Source organism: Podarcis raffonei, chromosome 6, assembly GCF_027172205.1.
Source record: "Podarcis raffonei isolate rPodRaf1 chromosome 6, rPodRaf1.pri, whole genome shotgun sequence".
NCBI lineage: Eukaryota > Metazoa > Chordata > Lepidosauria > Squamata > Lacertidae > Podarcis > Podarcis raffonei.
Window position 1 is genome coordinate 51,729,196 of NC_070607.1, and position 27,868 is coordinate 51,757,063.

Below are 27,868 nucleotides of genomic sequence, written 5' to 3' on the forward strand. Positions count from 1 at the left end.
TTCAACAGAACAAGAATATCATTCTTTATTGGCTACTACAGCTTTAAAAATACAGAATAGTTTCCAACCATTCTATAGAAAGAGTACTACATTCGGGGGTGGGGCAGCCTTTAGTCAATCCAATCAGCTCTACTCAAGGCAAAAAGAAGTCTTCTTGTCTAGCAGCAGCAAGGAAATTTTTATTCTTCATCTACTCTTTCTTGTTACACCATTTAGCCATCTTGTTATTAATGGGAGTCTTCATAAAGCGGCTGGATTTCATGTAGGCAGCAATCTTCTCTAGGGCCTGGAGGTGCAGAAAAAGAATGTTTTTAGGAAAGGATGTGGGTGAAAGAATCCACCTCAGTAAGACAAAAGTTGAAGAAGCCATAGGAAAACTGACACTGCTCTCAACTGGCACTGGTTTTGCTCATGCCAAAATGGCAAGTCTGCATTATTATTATTTTTTAAAAAAATGTTCCTTTGTTCAACTTTTCTTTAATGGTAGGTGATAAATGAAGGCCACAGGTTGTATCCTATGATAGTTCTAACTCAGAGACAACCCACTAAATTTAATAAGCCAAACTCAGTCATGTGCACTAACTTCAGTGGGTCTAGTCTGGGTAGGAATAGCATTGGCTACCACACAATTCTTCATGGTTGGTTGGCTTACCTTAGTTGCCATATTTTAGTTCCCATATTTTAAGTGTGTACACCCTGTGTGGTAATGTGTGTTTAATGTGCATTTAATGCTGGATGTAGGCATCTTTGGGGGGCACTGTCATTTTAGACTCACAGCTGTCCAGGGCAGCTGTCTACCAGCTCCATTTGGTACACCGGCTGAGATCCTATCTGCCCATGGACATGCTGTGGTGCATGCTTTGGTTATCTCCCGCTTGGACTACTGCAACACACTCTATGTGGGGCTACCTTTGAAGGTGACCCAGAAACTACAACTAATCCAGAATGTGGCAGCTAGACTGGTGACTGCAAGTGGCCGCCAAGACTATGTAACACTCGTCCTGAAAGGCCTACATTGGCTCCCAGTACTTTTCGGAGCACATTTCAAAGTGTTGGTGCTGACCTTTAAAGCACCAAACAGCCTCGTTCCAGTATAACTGAAGGAGTCCCACTCCTTCAGGTATCATCATTCAGCCCGGACACAGAGATCCAGCTCTGATGGCCTTCTGGCAGTTACCTCCCCGCAAGCAGAAAAGTTACTGGGAACCAGGTAGAGGGCCTTTTCAGTAGTGGCGCTCTCCCAGTGGAACGCCCTCCCTTCAGATGTCAAGGAAATAAACAACTGTCTGACTTTTTGAAGACATCAGAAGGCAGCCTTGTTTAGGAAAGTTTTTAATGTTTTAGTATGTTCTGATATGTGCTGTGAGCCACCCAGAGGGGCTGGGAAAACCCAGCCAGATGGGCAGGGTATAATTAATACAGTGGTACCTTGGGTTAAGTACTTAATTCGTTCTGGAGGTGTGTACTTAACCTGAAACTGTTCTTAACCTGAAGCACCACTTTAGTTAATGGGGCCTCCTGCTGCCACCGCGCCACCGGAGCCTGATTTCTGTTCTTATCCTGAAGCAAAGTTCTTAACCTGAAGCACTATTTCTGGCTTAGGGGAGTGTGTAACCTGAAGTGTATGTAACCCGAGGTACCACTGTAATTAATAATAATATTTACATACAATATAATCCCCATGTTGTCCCTGTCCTACATTGTTTGACAATCTAATGCACATTCTGCTGGGATGGTTATAACCAGCTTTGTGCCGAGAATGCACTTCTCAAGCACATTCTACTTGTGTACACAGAGAGCTCTTTCTCAGGTCATCTCCTGCTGGGGCTGGCCTACTGATGCTGTAGGTGCATGCCATTCTCCTTCAACGTGTTTATCTCATCTCTAAAGGAGATTGGCAAAATAGGAAGCAGAATATATTTGTCTCTTCTAGTTGAGGGGAGGAGAATAGAGAAATACATTGCACAGTAGTTTGAAGACAGGTCCAACTGTGTGTACAGACAACACCGATAGCAGCTGCCCCTTGACACAATGTTATGGTGCAAAGGTGTGTACAACCGCAAACCGCTATGTACAAAAACACTGAGAAATGACCCCCTGTGCATTTCAAAAGCTACATGTGTAAAACAACAGCAGCCAAAGTGTTCACCTACTGAGTTCAACATGACCCAGCTGTGTTACTGTGCCAGTGCTGAGGAACTCCACTCACAAACAATTTGACCAGGAAGCAGCTGAATCTCTGAGCTAAGCCATCTGGTAGAAAATAAGACACTCCAGGAGGCTTCTGGAGCAATCCATCACTTCATGAAGGAAGGAGCTCCCACTGTATGGGCAAGAACACAAACAAAACCTCCTTCTCTCTCATAGCCCACAAAGATGTCAGTCAAGACCCTTCAGCAGAGTCAATTAATTGCTAGCACCCACTGCCTTGCTACCAGTCACATCTAGGAACATATGAAATGATGGATGAATGGGAAATTGCCACCATCTCCCTCTGAAGCAAAGCATGTTTCAGAACCCTGGCCTTTATGTGCAAAAAAGGAGACAGACAAATGTTTATTGCAAATTCCTGTTTGTGCCAACTTGGACAGTTGCTCTAGCCAGTTTGGAACTTTGTAGTCAATCAGTTTGTGGCTTCTTGCCAGAAGCTAATGAGCCAAGTCACAAGATGCAGGCAAAGACCTGCAAGCAAGCACGTTTTGGGGAGACAACACTAACCTCAAAACGGGAGACAAAATCCTGAAGGTTCTTGAACTGATCAAGGCACTTGGGTTCAAACATGCGGTTTTGGTCGAGGACATCATACATGAGGAAGTCAACAAAGGTGATCTGGAAAGAGACTCAAAAGTGAGACACCAAAGGGAGCAAGCCTGCCTTCAGATGCCTCTAGGTGGACATGCACATACCTTGTCTCCAGCAAACCACTTTCTGTCCCCTAGGAACTTTGAGAACAGTTTCAGCTTTCCTGGCAGTTGCTCCAAGTACCCAGGTTTTAGTTTCTCCTGCAAAACAAGCAAGGGAGAAGATTGGATCCATGTTCTCAGCTAAAGTTCAGCATAACTCCCCTCCAGCCAACAACCTATGAATTTGATGCTGTCAGTGCAAGAATTATCAGAGAGCAAGGCTAGATGGAATCTTGCCTTCAAGGAGTAATATGTCAGGAAAACAAAAAGTTATTAGGCATGACCTAGAAGGGCTGCCTTATGGAGATTTTTTTCACTTTCCTCAAGCCAAACTATCAATCGCTATAACACCAACAGGAGAAATTTAAACACGCTGTTCTGTGAGCAGATTCACATTTACGCAGCAAACACTGTTGCTTTGTGTACCTTGGTGTTTCCTGCAGAAAATGCTTGTGAAGTGTGAATCCCACACAAATGCACGCACATGCACACACGTCCCATCTCTAGCAAGGTTTCTAGAAATATGATCTAGACCAGTGTTTCCCAAACTTGGGTCTCCAGCTGTTGGAGACTACAATTGCCATCATCCCTGACCACTGGGGTCCTGTTAGCTAGGCAATATGGGAGTTGTAGTCCAAAAAAAGTTCGAGATCTTGGAAGAGTCACATACTTCTGTCACTTTCATGCATTTGGTGAAAGAAACATTGCTCAGTCTATACAGTGTGACTCACTCTCCTTTTGCAGACAGCCTATAACAGGGGCCAATCACCTTTTTGGAACAGTGGGCACATTTTGAATTTTGAGAGAGTACTGGGGACACCAGTCACAAAATGGCTGCAATGGGGGCATGGCTTAACACAAAATTAGAGGCAGCCACCAGCAACAAGCTTAAGCTTTCAATGGAAATCAGCTGTCTCCTGCCAGTCCCAATTGTGGGATCACACAATATTTATTTTACACAGAGAGATACACTGAGGCTGTCTAATAACAACAAGGAGCACTACCCAGCACCAGAAAAATATACAAGGTCATCACACCACACTCACTCTCAGGACCGCAATACCTGAAGGACCGCCTCTCCCCATATAAACCAACCAGAACCTGATCATCATCTGAGGCCCTTCTTCTTGTGCCTCCTTGAGAGATACAGAGGGTAACATTGCAAGAATGGGCTTTTTCTGCAGTGGCTTCCCGTTTGTGGAATGCTGTCCCCAGGGAGGTTTGCCTGGCACCTTCATTATATATTTTTAGGCAGCAGGTGAAAATGTCCCTCTTCAACCAGGCCTTTGGCTAAGATTCTACAGCCTTTTAATTGTGTTTGTGGGATGGGGAGTTATTGTTGTTTATGTTTTAACTATTTTGTGCTTTTATCCTGCATTTTCATCTTGTGCATCTCCCTAAGATCTTCAGATGAAGAGTGGTATATAAATTTAATCAATAATTTCACAGAAATTGCTTAGAAAGTACCTGCACATTTTGCCCTGTCTAGGAGGGCTAGATACTTACTTTTAAAAAAAAGAAAAGGAAGGAAGCTCAGAGTCTGGGGCAGCACCAGCAAGAGCTTTTGCAAGCATTAGGGCATCTGCAGGCACAACCCCGTCCTATAACATCCCACCAGCCCCACAATAGAACAGCAGCTGTGAATAACAGAGGCAGGTGAACTCACAAAATCAGGGTTGTACACGACCATCACGAGGCTCATGCGGAAATCCATCACCTGATTCTCCAGCATATCCACTCTGACAATCTCGTCCTCTGTTTCTCCACCTGGAGACAACACATGACAATGAGAAATCCCAGACAGACAGAAAGAAGCCAATCCCAATCAGCCAGCCAAGATCCCCCAAAGAACTCAATTCTACTCACAGAGCTTATGTTTGCGCGCAATGTACCGGAGAATGGCATTACTCTGCGTAAGCTTGGTCTTGCCATCAATTAGGTAAGGAAGCTGGAAAGTAAGCAAAGAATGATCAGCTTAAAGACAAATCAGCTTGAAACTTTGTGCTTCCACCATTAATCGCCCCCATTCACTCTACTCACACTCATTCCTCAACCATTGCTTCCCAACCCAAGGCCCCACAGAGGAGTACCACAAGGAAGAAAGGCACATTCCTCCACCAAATCTCCGGAACTTCTGGATAACCCAGGCACATTTCTCTTCCCACCTGTCATATGATAGAAAAAGACAGTGACCTACATTAGGGAAGTCCAGGCCCAGCTTCTCCTTCTCATTGAACCATTGGCTCTTGTCATAGTCGGGGGCTGGAAGAGAGAGAGCATTTTCACTTCCTGCACATAAAATTTGCTCAGTCACTCTCCTTCACACAGGCAAGGGAATCAACGTTTAAGAAATGCCATGCACGCATGTGCGCACACACACACACACACACCGTGAATTTGTGGCTAAGGTTGCAATCCCAAGGAAGGTGCTTAGGACAAAGTCCAATGACAATTCAGCAAGATTTAATTCTGAGTTAGCTTAGTGAGAGCATTCTGAGGGATATTTTTCTACAGAGGCTGATAGATCTGGGCCTTGCTGAGTTATAGCAAGCCCTGTTCAAGTCAAGGGCACAAGTTCAGGCAAGCATTCTGAATTGCTTTCCCACACTTTACTTGTCCATCTTGCTAGGATCTATTCAGAGGAGTCTCTCTGAAAGTTACATGGAGCAGTTCTCTGTCTTGGTTTTAGATTTTCTTTCTAGATCCTAAGAAACCGTGGGGACATTCTGAAGATTTCAAGAAATCGCTTTGCAAAATGAAGATGCAGTTAAGAGGAAAACAGCAAGTTCTGAGCTATGTGGATTATAAGACAAAGCCTCCATTGTGATCAAGGCTTTTCTGGACAACCAGGGTTTATAAGCACAATCAGTTCTTGCTCTTACACGCTTTCAAATGCAGACATCTGCCTCAAGATGGTGCTTCTGCTATAAGATCTCCATCTCCCAGCACTCAAATGTCTAGTATTTTGCAGTTAGGAAAACTTCTCCCTCATCCTCCTTGAACATTCCCAATTAACACAAGGAATGTGGCCTAAGTCATTCCAGGTTTTAAACACTAATTTGAGCACTTTGAACTGGACCTGGAAACAAACTGGCTGCTGCTGCTGGCTTAAAAAGGGGTTATATGACTTCTAAATAGAACTCAAGTAAGTCAGTTACCCGGCTGGCACATTTTGAACCAGCTGTTAACTGTTAACTGTGTTACAACAGAGGGCAAACTCTAAACTTGGAGGCAGTGGCATCTGGCCACATCCTCAGCTTCTTTGTAGGAAATCAAGCAGATTCAAGAAGTGACTCTGGAAAGGGCCATTGCCTTTTTTCCCCCATTGTCCACTTCCCACCAGCTGTGCAAAACCAAAATATCCCCCATCACCATCCACTAAGACAAGCAGGAAATGTGGACCAACTGAGTGGTGCATAGACTGCACTCTAGTGCATGAGCGCATCTTAATTCTGAAACAAACACAAAGAGGGCATGTACCCAAAAGATTTGGGGTACCGAAATCATTTCTAAATATGTCCTTGGTGGTTGCATACTCCCATACTGTGCAAAGCTACTGTTGGAATATTCATCCATCCTTAAATTAAGAGAAGCTTGCAGAGAAAAAGCCACTTAAGAGGTACTGTCCCTGCAGTTATGCTCTCCCTATGCTCTCTGTCACTCTCTCATGTGCAAACACACACAAATGCAAGGGATTAAGCTAAAGACACCAGAGTGAGCTAGCAATATAGCACTCAAGATAAAACCTACTTTCACAATCAACCTGAAAAGCTCATTGTGACGGTTTGGTAACAGCAGCCTCTAATACACCTTTGCATTCATGGTATGCGCCTCCATTCTACACACCAAGGTGATTCAAATGTTGTGGCAGTAAGTGGGAATTTGAATCATTTAGTTTTCTGTTGCTTGTTAGGGCAAGTACAGACCGCAGAAACCAAACTTACATATCCACACTTGGGTGTGGGAGAGCCAAGATTTAGTTAGATTAATTCTGCCCTTTTTTTACTCTTGAACAGAGTCACCACACACACAGTTCTAGGAATATTCCTCCAAACAACATCTGGTAGCCATTTAGAAATATATGGTGGTGTGTAATGCGACATATATAAACATTATGTAACAATTACATAACAATAAGAAAACCGATATATTAAATATTATCTTTCCCTTCAACGGTTGCATGAATGTTACAAGTCCTTCATCAACACACACACACAGAGAGCCTTCCAGCAACTTGACATACCTTCAGATTGTAGTACTGAAGTTTAACGTAGTTGCAAAAATGCAACTTTGGGCATTTCAAATAACTGGCTGACATAAGCACAAGCGAAACACTTTCCCTACCAACTCTTGTTCAGAATGCCCAAAGGCAAACTGCCTCTGCCCCAGTGGCGTAGCGTGGGTTGTCAGCACCCGGGGTAAGGCAAGTAATTTGCGCCCCCTAACCCGTGGATTTGTGCCCCCTAACCCTAACCCCCAGATGTTGCGCCCGGTGCGGCCAGCCCCCCCTGCACCCCCCACGCTACGCCACTGCTCTGCCCCACCAGGAAACTATTAATAAAGCAGTAACTTTTAAAAAGTGTTTAGTACTCTGACTAAGAGGAGCTTGGTACATTCTAAGCTTAGCAATACGCACCTTCTCCACAGCTGTAAAACTTATCTTCAAAGGGGGTGTCTGTGTACGCTAGTAGCAAGCGGATGCTGTGGGCAAGCTGAAAAAAAGGAAAGAACAATAAAAAGGTATCGCAGCAGCAGTCAGCATCTAAGATGGAGGAGGAGAGGGCAGAGGGTGAAGAAAGAGCTGTGTGTGAAGGAGGGGGGCTTTCCTCATCCTCTGGGCCCCCTGGAAAACTCAACAAACCTGCCGTACCTGGAAATGGGAATGGGGAACGCAGCTGAAGGGGACACAACTGTGGGCACCCCAGCAAGTACCATCTGCCTTAGGCCTAACCATAAAAAGCAAGTCCAGAGGGAGACTTGAAGTCCGCGGCTTCCAGGAACTCTTCTCCTGGTGAGGCATTTGGGGGTGAACTGAGAGTTTGACCCCGAGTGAGAACCGAGAGGCTGTGTCAGAAGGGAAATGAATGTAATTTGTACTAGTGGACCCCTAGATGCCTGTGGGAAACCCGCAAGCGGGATGTGAGCCCCAGGGCCCTCTCCACCCCCCCCCCGCCCACTCCTGATTTTCTGCAACTGTTATTCAGCAGCATTCCTCCCTCCAGCTGTGGAGGCAGAGCGCAGCCATGGTGGCTAATCGCCATCGCCAGCCCCCCACCTTCCACGTGCACAGAGCGGTAGAGTCCTAACAGCAAAACACGCAGGCAAGGTAGGCGTGGACGAAGCAGAGCTGGGCAGGTGGGAACCGCTCGTCCAACGAGCCTCCGCCGTGGGCGCCCAGTCGAGCTCCGCTCGCGCGAAAAACGAGGCGAGGCGAAGGCCCGTGTGTGTGGGGGGGTGCACCTCAAACCGTCTCGCAGGACCTGCCGGCCTTTTGCAGGGGGCAGCAGACACGTGGAGCAGCCAGACAAAAGGCCTCCGCCGAGCTCCGTCCGCCTTGCCCCGGCCGCTGCCCCGGAAGATCAGCTGGGGGCCTCCAGGGCAGCCCCTCGACGGCAGCGCAGCTTCCCAAGGCCCGGGGGCTGGTGGGGGCGGGACGGTCGCTCGAGCTCCTCTGGGGAACTTCTCCCTTCTCGCCTTAGAAGCCACGGGACCAAGAGCGCACCCAAAGGCCCCCCGCGGTTGAGAGGGCGTAAGCAGCGGCTGGTCGGGAGCCCCTGGACGGCGCGCCGACTTACGCAGGGGCGACCCACGGGCGCGACTCCCCCCCCCCCCCGCGGGAGCACCGAGAGCCTGGGAAGGCTCTGCAGAGCTGGCTCAGCAGGCGGAGGAGGGAGACCTCTTTCTCACTTTTTGCACAAGGAACTCACCCCTCGGATGTCCCAGTAGCCTAAAATCATCGTCATGTTGCCTGTCGAGCTTTCTTTCTCTCAGCCTCACTGCCAGCAGCCACCTTGGAGGAGGGACTCAAGAATCAGCCGCCGAGGCGCGTCGAGTTCAGCTCTTTAAAGGGCCAGAGCCGATTAATCTTATTTTTAATTAGGTGGGCGGGGCGTGGAAGCAACGTTTGGGGAACGGCTTTTCATTACAGAATATATGAAAACTTCAAACACACATAATCCTAAAACTGGCTTGATTACACATTAAACCTGCCCCGGAGAACAGCACTTTCCCATTGTGGTCAGTCCCAATTAGCACCGAAAAAGGACGGGGGGTGCGAAAGTGTTTTGCTTTCTTCTAATCCGAAGTTATTGTGGCGTCGTGTTTTTTACGTCCTACACCACCTTCTTAGACTTTTCATGTTAAGTTTTGTGAAACTTTATTTAATAAAGTTGCAATGTGATCTTTCTGTTGCGAGGAAAGGGCGTTTAAAAACAAAACAAAACAGGATCAAGTGAGAAGCATTCGTGGAACTTTTGGAAATTTCTTAACCACTCAGCCCTGTCCATGTCTGCTGAGATGTAAATCCCACTGAGTTCAGTCCCCAGTAACAACTTCGGCTGCAGCCTAATGCCCACTTACTTATTACTTAATTGGGCACAAGACTACAGCCCAAGTTAATACAGGCATCCCCTGGGAGAGAGAAGCTGGAGAGCAGCCAGACACTGCAGGCTGGAGTCAGGTTTTGGAGAGAGGACTTTGAACATTCTTACAAGTAAGTTTGAAAAAGTGCCTCAGGGAATTAACCCCTTAAGTGGCTTTTTTTCACTGCAATACAGTATTAGACAGAGGGCCTTCTCGGTAGTGGCGCCCATCTTGTGGAACGCCCTTTCATCAGATGTCAAAGAAATAAGCAACAATCTGACTTTTAGAAGACATCTGAAAGCAGCCCTGTTTAGGGAAGTTTTTAATGTTTGATCTTTTATTGTGTTTTTAATATTCTGTTGGGAGCTGCCCAGAGTGGCTGGGGAAACCCAGCCAGATGTGCAGGGTATAAATTATTTGATTATTAATTGAAAGCTACTGTCTATTCCAACAATTCACACACACACACACACACTGCAGTGTCTCATCTCTTCTACCACACACCTTTATTGAAAAGTTAACTGTTGAAAGATTACGGAAAGAACTAAAAAAAACAACCTACTTAGGCAGGCTTTATTATTATTATTATTATTAAAATAAATTTTATTAGTATTTTCCACACAACAACAACAACACGAAAGATATCAAAAAATAACAATACACAACACACAAAAATCAACATTCGAAAACTAAAAAACAACAACAAAAAAGCAAAAAACCCAAATCCATATCTTACAAGTTAATATTATAAACACTAAAACAACAACATCAAGACATTGACTTCCACCAATCCCACAGCACCTCCTTTATCTCTCATTTTGTCTTCCTGTTTTCTTTATCATCTCTATCCTAACACCTAGATATAAATCCTTCTTTCATATCCTTTCACTTCACAAGGTTATTCCAGACTCAGCCAGATTTCTGCCCTCGAACCTTGACTTTTGAGGTATTCATTTAGGCACTCCCATTCTTTTTTTTACTTCACTTTTTGGTTTTTGTCTTATTATGTCTGTCAATTTGGCTAATTCTAAGTATTCCAAGATACTTAGGCATGCTTTTATGGATCATGTAGAAAGGCCTTAATTGGGAGGAAAGGCAGGCTAGCACTTCCCAATCATACAAACGAAACCTGTGGCTTTATATCACCATGTGTCCTGCCAGTGTATCTGGCTGACAGGCATTGGCACAAGGGCATCAGTTGCACTGGGCAATGTTGCAAGGGACGACAATTCCTCCTCCTCCTCCTCCTCCTCCTCCTCCTCCTCCTCCTCCTCCTCCCCCCTCTCCCACAGTCAGGTTGTTTTGTGCCCTGTGAGCTCTTGGAATAAGAAGCCAGGACAATTGTTTCAGTATCCTTTTCTTTTTTTATCACAATGACAACATTAATTAAGAGTCACAATGACAACATTAACACAACATAACATACATGTTTAAAGGCACGAAGGGATAGTGAATCATTCAGAGGCCATCCCTGATGCCAACACTCATCTACAGAAGCTTTAAGGTCCACATTCTCCTCTTCTATTTTTTATCGCCCCACTTGGCATTTTTCAAGAAGATGGGAGTCTTCAGGTAACGGCCAGATTTCATGTAGGCAGAAATCTTCTCCAAAGCCTGCAAGAGAGAGTCATTAAACAGCAACAACATCACACATAGCAAGAGTCTAAACCCAACTCTGGAGGAAACCTGAAAACAGTTGTCTAGGACCCAAAATGCTTTCCACTCAGGACATGCTTGCACTCTTCTTGTGTGTTTTTGCCTGGCTATAATGTGTCCCTGAACTCTGAGAATGCCTCTCATTTCCTTAGATGGAGGATAGAGTTGAGTGTCAGAGCACATGTAGAAATGAGCCTATGGTAAGAAAATAAAATTTACAGCAATTGCTCAGCTGCTTTTGCCTCACCACTGAGAGTGGCCTCCAGAAGCTTTTGCAGAACAGAATGTGGGCCTTGGCTGAAAAAGGATCCCTACGCCTGGTATACAGCAACAGCAGATAGCTTGAAAAACATGACAGAGTTTCTGTGTGGATTCTGCCACACACACAGCCCAGCAAATACTTTCTCATTATCTGGAGAAGCAGATTTTTGTTGTTATGCAATTTTGCCAGTCTCTCATAGCATGTATGGCTTCTACACAGCTTGTGTGTGTAGATGTGTGAAGGGGGTGAGGTAGGGGAAGCACCTTTCCGCAGGAAAACCCTGCAGAAACACACCCACCCCTAGTGTTAGAATGCACAACTCCTATGTGATGGCATATACACAGTGTCTCTACCCCCCCTTAAAAAGAGTATTTAATATCCATAAGGGAGGGGGTCACATGTGTAAATCTGTGGAGGCTGGCACCAAGTAGAACAGCTAAGAAAGGATGAAAGGAGACCAACATTAGGTAGATCCTTTTTTTATATATAAATATTTATTAGCTTTTCACAGATTATAAAAACACAAATCACAACAAAAAACATAAACACACACAAAACACAAAAAACACCACATGTATAATTTCAAACCCTTTTTTCATAAAAGATTTTCCCGACCTCCTCATACCTCCCCTTACTGCATTCCATTCCCTAATTAATTTTGATCAACAAATCCTTCCCTAATTTCTAATAAATAAGTTTTAACCTTTCTTTCCATATTACATAATGGTTACAGCATTCAACCTCATATTTTCCAAATCCACAACGTCTCAGCATTCCACAATTTTACAATGTTTCTTAAGATAGTCTTTAAATTTCTTCCATTCTTCTTCCGCTGTCTCTTTTCCCTGGTCTCAGATTAGGTAGATCCAGAGCCAATGGCAAGCAGAGCCATAGAAGTCATAGAATCATAAACTTGGAATGGATCCTGAGGGATCCCGGTCAACCAATTCTGGTTTTGTAACCATTATTCTCCCTGCTGAATTCCACAAAGGCAGCACTGAGACTAAGGCCACATTCACACTGTACATCCAAAGTGCTATGATACCCCTTTAAAGAGTTATGGCATCGCCCAAAGAATTCTGGGAGTGGTAGTCCATTAAGTGTGCTGAGAGTTTCTGCTCACAGAGATACGGTTCAGAAATCCCAGAGTTACCTGGGAAGGGGAACTGATTGCTAAACCAATGTGGACAGTTGCTCTTAGAGCCAGGGAGTAACTTGCAGGAAGCACCCTTAACAAAAACAGCTCCCAGGATTCTTTGGAAGAAGACATGACTCTTTAAAGTGCTATCATGGCACTTTAAAGACATAGAGTGAGTGTGGTCTGAGGAGGAGGCTGACATGTAGTCCTACCCTGTGGACTGGTTGTGAATAAGGATGTATAAAGAAAGGGACAGATTAAGGGAAACTGCCAATATTCAGTTGGTTGGTGGATCACATTTCTTCTGCTATGGATAAAAGAACAATTCCTACTGGAGATCCATGCATACAACACAGTAAATCTCACCTCAAAGCGGTCAAGGAAATCCTTCAGATTTGGGAACTCATCAAAGTACTTTGGCTCAAACATCCAGAGCCGTTCCAATACATCATATGCAAGGAAATCTACATAGGTGATCTAGGAAATCAAAAGAGGAAGACGTTTTAAATGGATCCATAAAACTAGAGAGACATCTTTGTTTCTATGGAATTAGGCATAGCCCTTGTACCTTCTTTCCTGTAAACCACTTCTTGTCCCCCAAAAACTGGGAGAGCAGCTTCAGTTCCCCGGATAACTGCTCCAGGTACTCAGGCTTCACTTTTTCCTGCAACCAGAAGTTCTTGAATTATTACATACACAGATTCATTTCCAGTTCAACTCTTGTGAAACCTTGAACTACTGACTCCCCAGTTATAGGACTCTCTTTCTCTCTCTAACTCTAAAGATCTTTTGTTCCTCTGCTAGCCCTCGAAGAGCAGAAAGAAAGTATTTGTTAAGACTTACATAAGTGCTATTTTTTGACCCACTCACTCCATATTGATCCCCAAATCATTCTCGTCATTGGCTGGATTGCCAACCTGGAAGGAGGATTCAAACCACCAGACTCACAAAATCTGGACTGTAGCAAAGTCTTGCAAAGGTCATTCTGACATCCATGAGCTGGTTTTCAAGCATATCCATCCTGATGATTTCTTCTTCACTCTCACCCCCTGTAGAAACGCAACATACACAGAAGGTAAGAGCGCACCTCTAACCAACTATTTGACAAGAATATTATCAATCAATTAACTGGTTAATTTTAAGCTGGCATCCAAAGAAACACTAGTGCCCAAAAGACTCACATATCTTGTGCTTGCGTGCAATGTATCTTATGATGGCGTTGCTTTGTGTGATCTTCGTCTCACCATCAATTAGATAAGGGAGCTAAGGAAAGGATAGAAAAAGTTAATGGTGCCAGTGCAGAAGACCCAGAACATTTCATCGCCCCATCATCCTTGCTGGACAACTTCCCATTTACATAGGATGAACAATGCCAGCAGAAAGGATGTCTAAACTGAAATGGCTTCAGGAGAAAACACACTGTTGGGTGTTAGTTTTTGCATCACAGCTCTAGTATAATTATTTAGGGCTACTCAAGGATTGACGAAACAATTTTGCACAGAATTTGCCACCACCAATTGGGAAACACTGCACTTGAGAGTTGTGTGTGAGAGTTTAGTTGCAGAAGTTACCAGGCCTAGCTTCTCCCCCCAGGCACACTTGAAAGGCCCTCTGGCCTCTGGCTTCCTGGCAGCCTTTGCTCCAGCAAGAAGCCAGGAATGCACTGAAGATCTCAACCTCCAGCCAATCCACTGCTTTAGATTCTGCTCACACACCGTCATCATTTTCCACTGAGCTGCGACCTGTACTTGAAGCAGCAGTGCAGCAGTGCAGCAGAGCCAGATGAGAAAGAGCCCAGGACTCTGGCCTGATTGCTCTCACTCATCTCAAAGAGGGAGCAGCAGCAGAATGACCCCACCATCCCCATCAATGCACAATGACATATTGCTGGGTTTTTCCACATTTGCTACATACATTTGGGAAGTCCAAGCCCAGCGTCTCCTTCACATTAGTCCACTGACTTGTGTCAAAATCAGGAGCTGTAAATACAGGTATGAAAAGTAAGTCCATGGTAAGTCTGCTCTCACTTCTATACCAGTCAGGCTTATTTTCCCCTTCATTTCCAGCTTCTCTTATGTTTTTGGCTCCATTCCTAAGGGGGTTATCAGGCATGAATCCTAGCAATCTCATACTGGGAGCCATAGTCCAACACAACCAGAGTGCCAGATTGGGGAAGGTCATTCTAGCTGCAGAAACATATTGGCCACTGTCCAAAGTACAACCCATACTTTTAAAGAGGCAATTGCATCTAGAAGTAGACACAACAAGAGATTGTCTGTTCCACTTCAACTCCCATCACTAAACATTTTACATGGCCTACATAAAACACACACACAAACCTTAAAATCATTGAGGTCCACCAAGACATTTGGCATGTATGAAAGCCAGAAGGCATACTCAGAAACACTAAGCCATTGTTAAGTGATCTTCAGTGTGCATTGTTACATGAGAACGTAACCACCTTTTTGGCCAGATGACGGTCTGACCAGATTGAGCAGGAGGCTTACACTAAGTGGCCAGCAGAACTTGCAGGCTGCTGTCTAACCTTTGGTCCACCATTGAGGATCAGAGGCAGCAGCTGGGGTGGGATTTAATCCTACTCTTTCTTGAAAGTCACATAAAAAGCACAAGTTACCGTACTTCTTTAAAAAAGCTCCATCTATTTCCAAATGTTCTTGGATATATTTTTTCTCTGCTTTCCACAATTCCCACAGCTAGATAATTCAAAGACACTAAGCAAAAAACCAAAGCAGCTGACAATAATCCTAACTGCTGAAGGGATTCATTGTTGGTCAAGAGATAAGCACATGGTTTCTGTACTATGAGCAAGGTCAGTGATAAGTAGCAAAGGTTCAAAGAGGTTCTCTGTATCAAGGCGGCAGGAGGTGGAACAGGATATGACGGCACTTTCAGCCCTTCCCCACAATCCTCTGTTTTGGAGGTGGGGTGCCACAATGGCATTAAAGAACTATTCCCCCTCTTGTTACTGCTTCAGGTGGAAAGTGTGTTTTAGAAGAAACATCATAGCTGAGCAATCTGATGTAAGAACTCCAGATTTCACACAAGAAGCACATCAGAATGTCCAGCCATAACAAAAACTTGTTTTGGCGACTTCTTTTTAAAAAGCCAATTGCCATCGCTTTTCCACATACATCTGTGGTGGTTAACATCTGCCCCACAAGCCAGATTAGGCCCAGCAAAGGTCCCAAATTGGCCCATGAAGCCATTTCTTCCAATCACACTTGCCCTACACTTGGCATCCTATGTGACACTAGGTGTTGGGCAGGTAAGTATGTGGCTGTAAAGAAACAATTGGGACTTTGAAGTGTGCTCCTAAGTGTGGTTCCTTAGCGAGGAAGGCTTTCTGTAAGCCCCAATCAGCTGATTGGCACTGACACCAAGCCCTGTTGGGATTGGCTACCCTGTGTGGGCAAAGGAAAAGTCTTCACCTGCCAGCATGGGGTCATCAGATGATTGTGGAAGTGGCCTTTGAGAGAATGTCTGAACCTGACCCACAGGCTGGATTCAGCTCCCCACCCCTAAAACACATACAGTGGAACCTCTAGTTAAGTACCACTCTGGGCACGTAAGTTTCGGGTTACGAACGCGGCAAACCCAGAAGTGTATACTTCCAGATTTTGCTGCGCGCACAGAAGCGGCGCCTCTGCCTATGGACTTTTTGGGTTGCAGACGGACCCCCGGAACGAATTTAATTTGTATCCGGAGGGTCCACTGTATTTAGGTGTCAGGTTAGCCCTTCTCTCACACAAAGACACAAAACACTGGCAGTTTTACTAGTTGAGGTTTATCAGCAAGAACAGGCTTCCAGCAATCCTTCCCAAGGCCAGATATAAGCCAGACCTGCCCCCGCTTCCTGCTGGCCTTGCTTTGTTCTAATCGCTTGCTCCGCCTCCTACTTCTTGGAAATTCAGGTGCAGCTAATTCTCCTCTGGAGCTGAATCCAATTGCCTCCTACCACCTGCGTCCTGCTCCTTCATCTCTGTGCTGCTGGGAAACCTTACAGGCAGCCTTCCAGAGAAGGCTTATCTCACTTTTGTTGTGTGATAGAATCAAGTTTCTCATTTCCTCTGCGTCTTCCTACCCCTCTGCAGATCCCCCTTTGCCGGCCATGTCTCTGACATCAAGCAATCAACGGGGAAAAGGAACATTTTAAGTAACAGCTCACCCATGCCTTTAAGACAGGCAATTCCCATGTTTAGAATACTTATACCTTAGAAGCAACAGTGAACAGCTATGTCAATTAACAGCTACAAAGCTTAGACACATCTAATGTTTAATCAATGGGACTGCAAAACTGCCTTACCAAGACAGGAAACCAAATGCCATTTTGCTTCCAGCAGTGACCAGCCAAATGGCTCTAAGAAGGTCACATGCAGGGCAGGGGGAAGGTAGCTATAGCTTCCCGCTTGTTTGTCCCTCTACTTTGATAATGCAGCTAGAAACTCCTCTGGAGTCAGCTCCTTACCATCTCCAAACGCATACTGCTTGTCCTCATATGGGGTCCCTGTGTATTCCAGAAGGAGTCGGATCGCACCAGCGAGCTGCAGGAAGAATAGTGGAAGAATAATCACCAGTGGTAGAAAAGCCAGCAAACTACATCTGCTCCAGACTAGCAATGGCCCAAGGCAAAGGATATTGGCATCCTTCTGAAATTTCACAGATGAAGATAGCAGATGCTTGCAACTGAAGGTTACTGTCCAATAGCACCCTGGCATCACTGAACCCCCTGTTTCATGTCAGTGGCTGTGATCAGACATGACAGGAAAACACAGTTTTTGGTGACAGAAATGAGCCTACTGTCAAGGTTTGGGGGCTGGGTGTACTTTTTCAAGCATAGGAACAAGATCAAAAGCTTTCTTTTCTTGTTTTGATTAACTGCAGCTTGTCACCCAAGGTTTAAAAACTGTGGCCTTGTGCCGGTTATTTGTCTCCTGGCAAGGTCAGGACCGGATTTAGGTTTGATGAGGCCCTAAGCTCCTGAAGCTAATGGGGCCCTTTATATGTCCACCTGTCCTTTGTCAGCAACAAATTGTTGCTGGTTTTTTGTGTTGAATATATGCTATATGGTAATTTATGGACCTAATAGGTATCTAAAGCCATTTGCACAGGTTGCCATGCAACCAGTCCATGCAGAATGTGTTGTTGTTTAATCATTTAGTCGTGTCCGACTTCTTTGTGACCCCATGGACCAGAGCACACCAGGCACTCCTGTCATCCACTGCCTCCCACAGTTCAGTCAAACTCATATTAGTAGCATGCAGAATGTAGGCATCCTATATACAGAAATGAACAAATCAGTGATATTTTAGGGAGCAGGCTAGCAGGCGGAGCCCATTACCTACATCATAGGAGCCTACACAACATAAAACACTGTTGCTGTATGTAGGTTTTATTTTATTTGTTTTTTATCATATTTTGGAAATGTACATCCAGATTTTGTCCCCTTTAAATTTTTTTGGGGGCCCCCAAGAGAGTGGGGCCCTAAGCTATAGCTTGTTTAGCTTATATGTAAATCCGGCACTGAGTGAGGTGTAAGGCGAACAAAGGAAGGGGGCTCTGTGCTCTACAAATGGGTAGAGCCCCTCCATCATCTCCCATATACAGTGGTACCACGGGTTAAGTACTTAATTCATTCCGGAGGTCCGTTCTTAACCTGAAACTGTTCTTAACCTGAAGCACCACTTTAGCTAATGTGGCCTCCTGCTGCCGCTGTGCCACCAGAGCCCGATTTCTGTTCTTATCCTGAAGCAAAGTTCTTAACCTGAAGCACTATTTCTAGGTTAGCGGAGTGTGTAACCTGAAGCGTATGTAACCTGAGGTAGCACTGTAGTTAGAAGCAGACACCTGGAGCATCCCTGCGTACTCCGTCTGCCTTTCCCCAGCCGCTGCCCCGAGGGATCCGCTGGGGATCTCCAGCAAAGCGCCTCGACGGCAGCGCGCTTCCTCAGCGCGACCATCAGGGACCCGGGCTCCTTTCAGGAAAGGTCCCCGAGGGACTTCTTCCTCCTCGCCTTAGAAACCACTCGTCCTCGAGGGCACACAATGGCCCAGGTTTCTCCAGCCAGGGCTTAAACATCGGCTGGCTCTGTGCCCGCGGCCCCTGAACGGCGCCGATTTGCGAAAGAGGCACCCGCAGGCGCGACTCCCCCGGTGGGAACAGCGAGCGCCTCGAAAGGCTCTGCAAAGCGAGGCAGGAACCCCAGACTCAGCAGGCGGACGGGACGGGGCGGGGCGGGGCGCCTTTTCGGCTCTCCCTCCCTTTCCGCGCAAGGAACTCACCCCTCGGATGTCCCAGTAGCCCAAAATCATCGCCATGCTGTCCGCTGTCCTCTTCTCTCCCGTCGAGTTCTCTTTCTCGCAGCCTCACTGCCAGCAGTCACCTCGGAGGAGGGAGGGAGGGAGCAGCAGCGGCGTCGAGTTCAGCCTTTTAAAGGGCCGGAGCCCTTTATTTAGTGTTATTTTTAATGAGGCGGCAGACATGGAAGCAATGCTTTGGGGGTGGCTTTTATTACAGTTTATAAAACCTGCAAATACGCATAATCCTAAAAGTGGCTTTATTATTGCACACAAGCCCGCAAACTCATATTAAACCTGCTCCAGAGAACAGCTCTTCCCATTGCAAGCCCCCCCCCCCAGCCAATAGAACAAATTTTGAAGAGTGTCGTTCACCACCATGTTTTTATATATATATATATATATATATATATATATATATATATATATATATATATATATATATATGTTTAATATATAATATTTTATATATATATATATATATATATATATATATATATATATATATATATATATATATATAATGAAAGTGTGGCCTGTAAATATTTATTTAATAAAGTTCCAATATGACATTATGTTGGGAGGCGGGGTGAAATTTATTTATTTATTTATTTATTTATTTTAAAAAGGTCAAATGAGATGCTTGGGTGAGACTTTGGGAAGTTTCTTAACTGCTCAAACCTGTACATGAATCATCAGTAGTAAACCCCACAGAGTTAAAGGGGACTTTCTCAATAGTAAGTGGGCTCAAGACTACAGTCCAAGTTGGTACAGACAGCTCCCAGAAGGGTTCAGCTGGAGAGCAGTCAGATGCTACAGGCTGAAGCCAGTTATCAGAAGAGAGGGCTTTGGACAGAGTTCAGTATTACTAGGTAAAGGTAAAGGGACCCCTGACCATTAGGTCCAGTTGTGGCCGACTCTGGGGTTGCGGCGCTCATCTCGCTTTATTGGCCAATGGAGCCGGCGTACAGCTTCTGGGTCATGTGGCCAGCATGACTAAACCGCTTCTGGCGAACCAGAGCAGCACAAGGAAATGCTGTTTACCTTCCCACCGGAGTGGTACCTATTTATCTACTTGCACTTTGACATGCTTTCGAACTGCTAGGTTGGCAGGAGCAGGGACTGAGCAACAGGAGCTCACCCCGTTGTGGGGATTCGAACTGCCGACCTTCTGATTGGCAAGTCTTAGGCACTGTGGTTTAACCCACAGAATTATTAAAAAGTGGCACAGGGAATTAACCCCTAAGGTGCTTTTTCTCAATACAGTCATACCTCGGGTTGAATGTGCTTCAGGCTGAGACTTTCAGGTTGCGCTCCGTGGCAACCCAGAAGTAACAGAACGTGTTACTTCCGGGTTTCGCTGCTCGCGCATGCACAGGCGCTCAAAATGACGTCACGCGCATGCATGGAAGCGGCCAAACACGACCTGCACACAGAGATGCACCGTCGTGTCTTACGTTCTATTCAGAATGCAAACGGGGCTCCGGAATGGATCCCATTCGCATCCCGAGGTACCACTGTACTGTATTAAAGGCTGTTGCCTATTCCAACAATGTGTACACATACTGTTTTGCCCCATGTCTTCTACTGCATATCTTTCTTGAAAATTTGACTGGTGAAATATTAAGGAAATTACTAATTTAAAAAAAACATACTCCTGATGGCTCACGTAGAAAAGCCTTAGGTGGAAGGACTGGCATGCTAACACTTACAAATTGGGCAAACAGGAGCTGCTGCATTAGACCACAATGCTTCCTGCCAGTGTATTTGGTTGGCACGTATTTATTGGCACAGTGCACTGGGCAATGTTGTAGAGGACAACCTTCTTCTTCTTCTTCTTCTTCTTCTTCTTCTTCTTCTTCTTCTTCTTCTTCTTCTTCTTCTCCTCCTCCTCCTCCTCCTCCTGCTCCCCCCCACCCCCATTCAGGTTGTTTTGTGCCCTGTGAGCTCTTGGAACAAGCTCTTTTGATAAACAAGTAGCCACCAGCTTGGTTTGCTGGCAGCATTTTAAACCCAACTTTGAAGCATGGGAATTGAAAAGTACATAACACAAATAGAGAATTTTTTTGTGGCTGCAGGGCAGAAAAATTAAGAAGCCAGCACAATCTTTTCAGTATCCAATAGGTTTTATTAATGACAGTCTGGATTAAGGGTCACAGCATAACATACATGTTTAAAAGCATGAAGGGATGGTGATTCACTCAGGGGCCATCACTGATGCGAACACCCATCTGCAGAGCTTTAAGGTTCACAGTCTCCTCTACACTTTTTCATAGCTCCACTTGGCGAGTCTCCAAAAGATGGGAGCCTTCATGAAACGGTCAGATTTCATGTAGGCAGAAATTTTCTCCAAAGCCTGCAAGGGAATAGTCATTAAACAGCAACACATAGCAAGAGTCTAAACCTGACTCTTGAGAAAAACTGAAAATAGTTGTTTAGGATCCACAATGCTTCAGAAATGTTTTCGCCTGGCTGAAATGTGCGCTTGAACTCTGATAATGCCTCTTGCTGGCCTGTAAGGGTGTACCTAGGGGTTGACCAGACTGCCCCCACCCCCTGGCAACTAACGCAGCCAACTAATTCTGGTTTTGTCCCCATGCTACTCCCTGCTTGAATTCCACAAAGGCAGCACTGAGACTAAGGCCACATGCACAATGTACATTTACAGTACTATGATACCCCTTTAAAGAGTCATGGAATTCCCCCCAAAGAATTCTGGGGGCTGTAGTCCCTTAAGTATGCTGAGAGTTTCCAATCACAGAGCTGTATTACAGAGTTCACAGAGTTGCCTGGGAAGAAGGAATGATTGCCACACCACTCGGGGTTGTTGCTGTGGGAGACAAAGAGCAACTCGAGGAATTGCATTTCCTTTGCCATCAATATAAGAACAATTCCTACTGCAGATCAGTGCATACATCCCAGTAAATCTCACCTCAAAGCGGCTAAGGAAATCCTTCAGATTTGGGAACTCATCAAAGTACTTTGGCTCAAACATCCGGTGCTGATCCAATATGTCATATGCAAGAAAGTCTACATAGGTGATCTAGAAAATTACAAGTGGAATACATTGTAAATTGAGCCCTAGAACTAGAGAGACATCTTTGTTTCTATAGAATTATACATAGCATATATACCTTCTTTCCTGCAAACCACTTCTTGTCCCCCAAAAACTGGGAGAGCAGCTTCAGTTTTCCAGGTATCTGCTCCAGATACTCGGGCTTCAGTTTCTCCTGCAACCAGAAGTTCTTGAATTATTAGGTACACAGATTGATTTCCAGCTCAACTCTTGTGAAACCTTGAACTGCTGACTCCCCAGTTATAGACTTCCTTTCTCTCTCATGCCTGCTTATTGGTTGTAACTTTACAGACTTTTGTTCCCCTCCCAGTCCCACAGGAGCAGAAAGAATTATTTGTTCAGCCTTACGTAAGTGCTATCTTTTGACCCGCTCACACACCATACTGATCCCCAAATGATTCTCAACATCTGCTAGATTCCTGATCAGTTCCAATTTGGGAAGGGGGGATGCAAACCAAAAAACTCACAAAATCTGGACTGTAGCAAACTTTGGCAAAGGCCATTCTCAGATCCATAATGTGGTTTTCAAGCATATCTATTCTGACCATTTCTTCTTCACTCTCACCACCTGTAGAAATACACAGAAGGTAAGAGAGTACCCACCAACCAACTATTTGGCTAGAATATTATCAGTCACTTAATTAATTAATTAATTGATTTTAAGCTGGCATCCAAAGAAACACTAGTGCCAAAAAGACTCACACATCTTGTGCTTGCGTGCAATGTATCTCATGATGGCGTTGCTTTGTGTGATCTTCGTCTCACCATCGATTAGATAAGGGAGCTAAGGAAAGGATAGGAAAGGTTAATGGTGCCAGTGCAGATGAAGCTACCCATAAAACTTCATTACCTTCTCATCCTTGATGGACAACTTCCCATTTACTTAGGAGAAACAGCACCAACCGAAAGGCTTTCTAAGCTGAAATGGCTTCAAGAGAAGCCATTTCGCACTGCTGGGTGATAGTTTTCATATCCTAGGTGTAGTATAATTACTTAGGGCTGTCCAAGGATGGATGTGATAATTTTGCACAGGATATCCCAGTGGCAAAAAACCAAAATTAAAACCAAAAAACCAAAATAAAAATCATAAGGGATGTCTTTTTCTTTTCTGATCTAGCCTTTTCTTTTAACACTGCGCCTTCTTTCTTTTGACACTCAGCAGCTTCCAGTCTTTCTCAAGTCCCCCAAGTCCCACAGAATCTTTGAGGAAAGTCTTGCACATTAAATGTATGGCGTTTAAGGTGTGTGCTTCTTGTTTCATTGAATGGAGACTAGAGACAGGGCTGGAATAAGGTCTTTAGAGGCCCTAAGCGCTTAAAAGATTTTGATGCCTCCATGTATATCATATTCAAAATATAACAATAAACCATAAAAGAAAATTATATTTTTCAAAATAAAACAAAACCAACAGTAAGATGGAAAATAATGTTTATTTTTTACACTTCCACTTTATTTATATCTGAAAATTTTTCTCCTACTTTTTCTAATTGCAAAGTCTTTGATCAGATCCTCATAACTAATCTTGCATAACACATCTGCTTCTACACTTGGTAGAGATAAGGCTTTGTTGCATAGTTGTTCTGCTGGGATTTTTGATAATCTTCAACTGAGAAAATGAACAGTCAACTGAGCAATTTCTGACCACTAATGTTAAAAATCTGGCAATGGAAAATTTCTGTGGTGCCCTACTTATTTTGCTTAATGGTTAATCCTGCCCTGGACACAGAGATGGTTGAGAGAATATGTGCAGAAACTAGCCTAAGACATAACGGTAAAATTTGCATTGCTCCACCCAGTTTTGCCTGTGGCCCTGCCCAGCACTGGCATGTGGCCCTTGGAAAGTTGCTCAGAACAGAACATAGCCCTCATAAACTAGAGAACTGTGCGTGAGAATTTGGTTGCAGAATTTACAGGGCCTGGCTTCTCCCCCAGGCACACTTGAAAGGCCCTCTGGCCTCTGGCTTCCTTTGCTCCAGCAAGAAGCCAGGAATGCACTGCAGATCTCAACCTCCAGCCAATCCACTGCTTTAGATTCTGCTCACACACCATCATCATTTTCCACTGAGCTGCGACCCATGATAGCTCTCACTCATTTCAAAAGGGAGCAGCAGGAGAATCACCCTACCATCCCCATCAATCCACAACAACATGTTGCTGGTTGTTTCCACAGTTGCTACATACATTTGGGAAGTCCAAGCCCAGCGTCTCCTTCGCATTAAGCCACTGACTTGCATCAAACTCAGGAGCTGTAAATACAGGTATGAAAAGTAAGTTTTCTCCTTCATAGCCAGATTCTCTTGTGTTTTTGGCTCCATTCCTACGGGGGTTATCAGGCATGAATCCTAGTAATCTCATGCTAGGAGCCATAGTCCAAAACAGCCAGTGCCAAGTTGGGGAAGGTCATTCTAGCTGTAAAAACACAGGGCTGAATTGGCCACTGTTCAATATACAACCCATACTGCATACAACAGCAAGAGATCATCTGTTGCATTCCAAGTCACATCACTAAAACATTTCATGTGGTCTGCATTAAACACACATACAACCCTTGAATCCTTGAGGAAGTTTTGCATGTTTAAAAGGCAGAAGGCATACTCAGAAACCCTTAAGTCAGGCTTCCTCAACCTCGGCTCTCCGTATGTTTTTTGGCCTACAACTCCCATGATCCCTAGCTAGCAGGACCAGTCATGAGGGATGATGGGAATTGTAGTCTCAAAACATCTGGAGGGCCAAGGTTGAGGAAGCCTGCCATAAGTGATCTTGAGAGTGCATGGTTACTTGAGAACATAAAGGTCTTTCTGGCTCAGATCAAGGTCCTCCTAGCCCAGCTATCTTTGCAGGAATCCCAGCAAGGAGCACACTAAGTGGCCTCCAGAACTCACAAGCTGCTGTCTACCTTCAGTCCACCCCTGAAGATCAGAGTCAGCAGCTGCACCAGGATTTAATCCTACTCTTTTGTGAAAGTCAAATAAAAGGTGCAAGTTACTATCTATCTATCTATCTATCTATCATCTATCTATCTATCTATCTATCTATCATCTATCTATCTATATCTATCCATCTATTTTTAAGTGTTCTTGGGTGTTGTTTTCTCTGCTCTCTACCATTCCCACAGCTAGATAATTCAAAGACACTAAGCAAATAAATTAAAATAAAATAAAATAATAAAATAAAGCAACTGGCAATAATCCTAACTGCTGATGGGATTCACTATTGGCTGCAAAGGGACAGCTCCTTACCATCTCCAGGTGCATATTGTTTATCCTCAAATGTGGTCCCTGTGTATTCCAGAAGGAGTCGGATTGCATGGGCAAGCTGCAGGAAGGAAGAGACAAATCTTTAGTGGCAGAATAATCACCAGTGGTGGAAAAAGCAGACAATTACATCTGCTCCAGACTAGCAATGGCCCAAGGCAAAGGATACTGACATGTCTGCTGATATTTCATGGATGAAGATAGCACATGCTAACAAGGTTACTATTCAATAGCCTCCTCGCATTACTGAAAACCCTGTTGCATGTCAGTGGCTGTGATCAGACATCACATAAAACCATGGTTTATTGTGAAGGGAGGCTACCCTCTTGGCTTCGGTGCTCCCCACTCCTTTTCAAGCATAGGCGCAAGCTCAAAAGCTTTCATTTCTCATTTTTTTCTTAATTTTAAATATTTCTCAGCCACCTTTCATCAAGAAGATTCCAGTATAGTGTATAAAAGTGTGAATAAATCTGTTCCTGCAACATATGAATAGAATACAAAACAAACAAACAAAACAAGAGGGAAAGAAGCAGAGAACGAAGGCAGCTCCAACAAAAATATCACCTCAAATGCCTGGGCGTTACAGTGACTGCTCCAGAAAAAGAGAAAAATACAGCATATTTTAATGACAGGAGAAATGGGGGTCAAGTGGCGGGGGGGGGGAAGCTCCTTATGGGAGGCACCTGCCTTCCCCCCACTGCCACCCTGGTGCCACCTACGCTGGGCAAAAAGGGAGACCTGAATGTGGCACTGAAAAATATTGCCATGTCATTGCCATGCAGAAAGCATTCCACATTCAAGGCACCATTACAGAAAAGGAACTCTGTTCCAGAAGGTCCTTGGGGTAGCTGGGATAGCTCAGTCAGGAGAGCACGAGCCTCTTAATATCAAGGTTGGGGTTCGAGCCCCACACTCGGCAAAAGATTCCTGCTTTGCGGGGGGGGGTTGACTAGATGACCCCTTGTGGTCCCCTCCAACTCTACAATTCTATCTTTCTAGGATGTTAAGTGCCTTTCCAGGAGCTCTCTGCGCAGGGACAAACTGGTACCTTGAACATAGATCTGGGGCCAGGGAGCAGGATGGGGCTGGGGTGTGCTTTTTTGCACCTGCACAGAGCGCAGGAAGAAAAGGAAAGGAAAAGAGACGTGGCCAGCCTGCCTCCTTAGGACTCCAGAGACGCGGGTCTGCCGGAGGGAGGCGGCTGAATTTTTGGCAAGATGGAACTGGCTCCTTCTCCTCCTGCACCACCATCACTGCTTTTCACTCTCGCTGATGACACCGTCACCCAACTGTTATCCAACCCTTTTTGGCACCGGATTGAAGAGGTAAGAGGGGAGGGAAGCGGCTCGGCGCCGGGATTGGCTGCTCAGCTTGCCCGTCGGGGCGTATCTCCGAGCTTCCCCGTGAAAATCAAGGGGGAAATCGCGGCCACAGGAAACGAGCTGACGATGCAATCCCGTCGCCCCCGCGCCAAAGCCGGAATTTCAGGGAACTCGAGGTCTGGCGCTGAGTCACGCCATCTCCGCGTGGGGCCTGATGCTGTCCACACGGGCTGGCAGCGACTCTCCGGGCTTTCAGACCGGGACTCTCCCACAGGTGTCTGGAGACGGCGGCGATTGATCTTCAGCGTGCTAAATAGATGCTGGAGCGCCGGACGTTTGATTGATTGATTGTATTTCTATGATGCTTTTCACCCAAATGAATCCCAAAGCAGCTTACATACAATAAATAACAATAACTCAGTGCCGGATTTACCTATAAGCTAAACAAGCTATAGCTTAGGGCCCCACTCTCTTGCCCCCCCCCCCAAAATACTGGATGTCCATTTCCAAAATATAAGATAAAAAACAAATAAAATAAAACCTACATACAGCAACAATGTTTTGTGTTGTGTAAGCTCCTATTTGTTATGTGCAAATGGCTTTAGATACCTGTTAGGTCCATAAATTACCATATAACTCATATATTCAACACAAAAAACAGCGACAATTTGTTGTTGGCAAAGGACAGGTGGACATATAAAGGGCCCCATTACCTTCAGTAGCTTAGGGCCTCATCAAACCTAAATCCGGCCCTGATAGTAGGATATCCTTGTCTTTCCCCGAGTTGGGTGGCTTAGTAAGCGGGGAGAGGGTTGCAGCCTGAGCCTCTCGCCGGACTCCGGCAGCCCGTTTCCCTGTCTGCGATTTTTTGACTCCCAGGCAGAAGTCAACGGGCGAAGTTTTCTACTGCCGCTACATATGCGTCTTCGGAAAGCTGCACCTGTTGCACGTCTGCCTGCGAGGCACTCATAGAATAGACGCCCGCCCATCAGAAGCAGAGCGTGAGTTTTGGTACCAAGACCGGAGCTCTGCTGGCCAAAAGACATCCCCAGCCTGCCGCCCGCCAACCAAGGACCCCCGACGTACCCCACGGATATCCCAGTAGCCCAGCGTCACCCCCATCTTCGTCCGGCGTCGCTGGCTGCTGTTGCTCGGCTCAGGTAGAAGCAGGAACCCCGCTTTCGTGGAAACGCTGAGCGCCGCTTTCAAACTTGCCCGGCGAGTTTCCGGGAGAAATGTGGATGGGCGACTCCCATTGCGAGCTCCGTATTACCGAGGCGGGCTCCGCCCCCCAATCGCTCTTGTTTCCAGAGGCTTGCCTCGCCTCCCGGCCTTGGAGCCTTTCCTCCAACCTCGCCAG

At 45.4% G+C, this 27,868-nt stretch overlaps 1 protein-coding gene and 1 long non-coding RNA gene across 7 annotated transcripts; one reads left to right on the top strand and one right to left on the bottom strand.

The window, feature by feature from the left end:
- On the bottom strand, positions 1 to 27,868 carry LOC128415945 (glutathione S-transferase Mu 1-like). Of its 6 annotated transcripts, XM_053392822.1 has the most exons (9): positions 18,900 to 18,946; positions 8,831 to 8,870; positions 7,540 to 7,615; positions 5,101 to 5,165; positions 4,770 to 4,851; positions 4,570 to 4,670; positions 2,907 to 3,002; positions 2,719 to 2,829; positions 1 to 286 (listed from the first exon to the last, which is right to left on the bottom strand). In XM_053392822.1, the coding sequence occupies exons 2-9, from the start codon at positions 8,864 to 8,866 to the stop codon at positions 191 to 193; spliced, it is 663 nt and encodes a 220-aa protein (XP_053248797.1). In that variant the 5' UTR covers positions 8,867 to 8,870; positions 18,900 to 18,946; the 3' UTR covers positions 1 to 190. The 6 variants fall into 6 exon arrangements, with proteins under 6 accessions (XP_053248797.1, XP_053248798.1, XP_053248796.1 ...); XM_053392823.1 differs by lacking the exons at positions 8,831 to 8,870; positions 18,900 to 18,946 and adding an exon at positions 18,842 to 18,894; XM_053392821.1 differs by lacking the exon at positions 18,900 to 18,946 and having other exon boundaries at positions 8,831 to 8,973.
- LOC128415946 (uncharacterized) lies at positions 26,150 to 27,744 on the top strand. The gene is made up of 2 exons (XR_008331109.1): positions 26,150 to 26,511; positions 27,388 to 27,744. It is a non-coding gene; the product is annotated as an uncharacterized LOC128415946 (long non-coding RNA).

Bases quoted from the DNA above. Each gene is read 5' to 3' on its own strand.
- LOC128415945 (XM_053392822.1), bottom strand. From the start codon at position 8,866: ATGACGATGATTTTAGGCTACTGGGACATCCGAGGG. The intron at 4,852-5,100 runs GTAGGTCACTGT...CTTACTTTCCAG, and splicing joins TGGGCCTGGACTTCCCTAAT to CTTCCTTACCTAATTGATGG. The intron at 4,671-4,769 runs GTGAGTAGAATT...TGTTGTCTCCAG, and splicing joins TGCGCGCAAACATAAGCTCT to GTGGAGAAACAGAGGACGAG.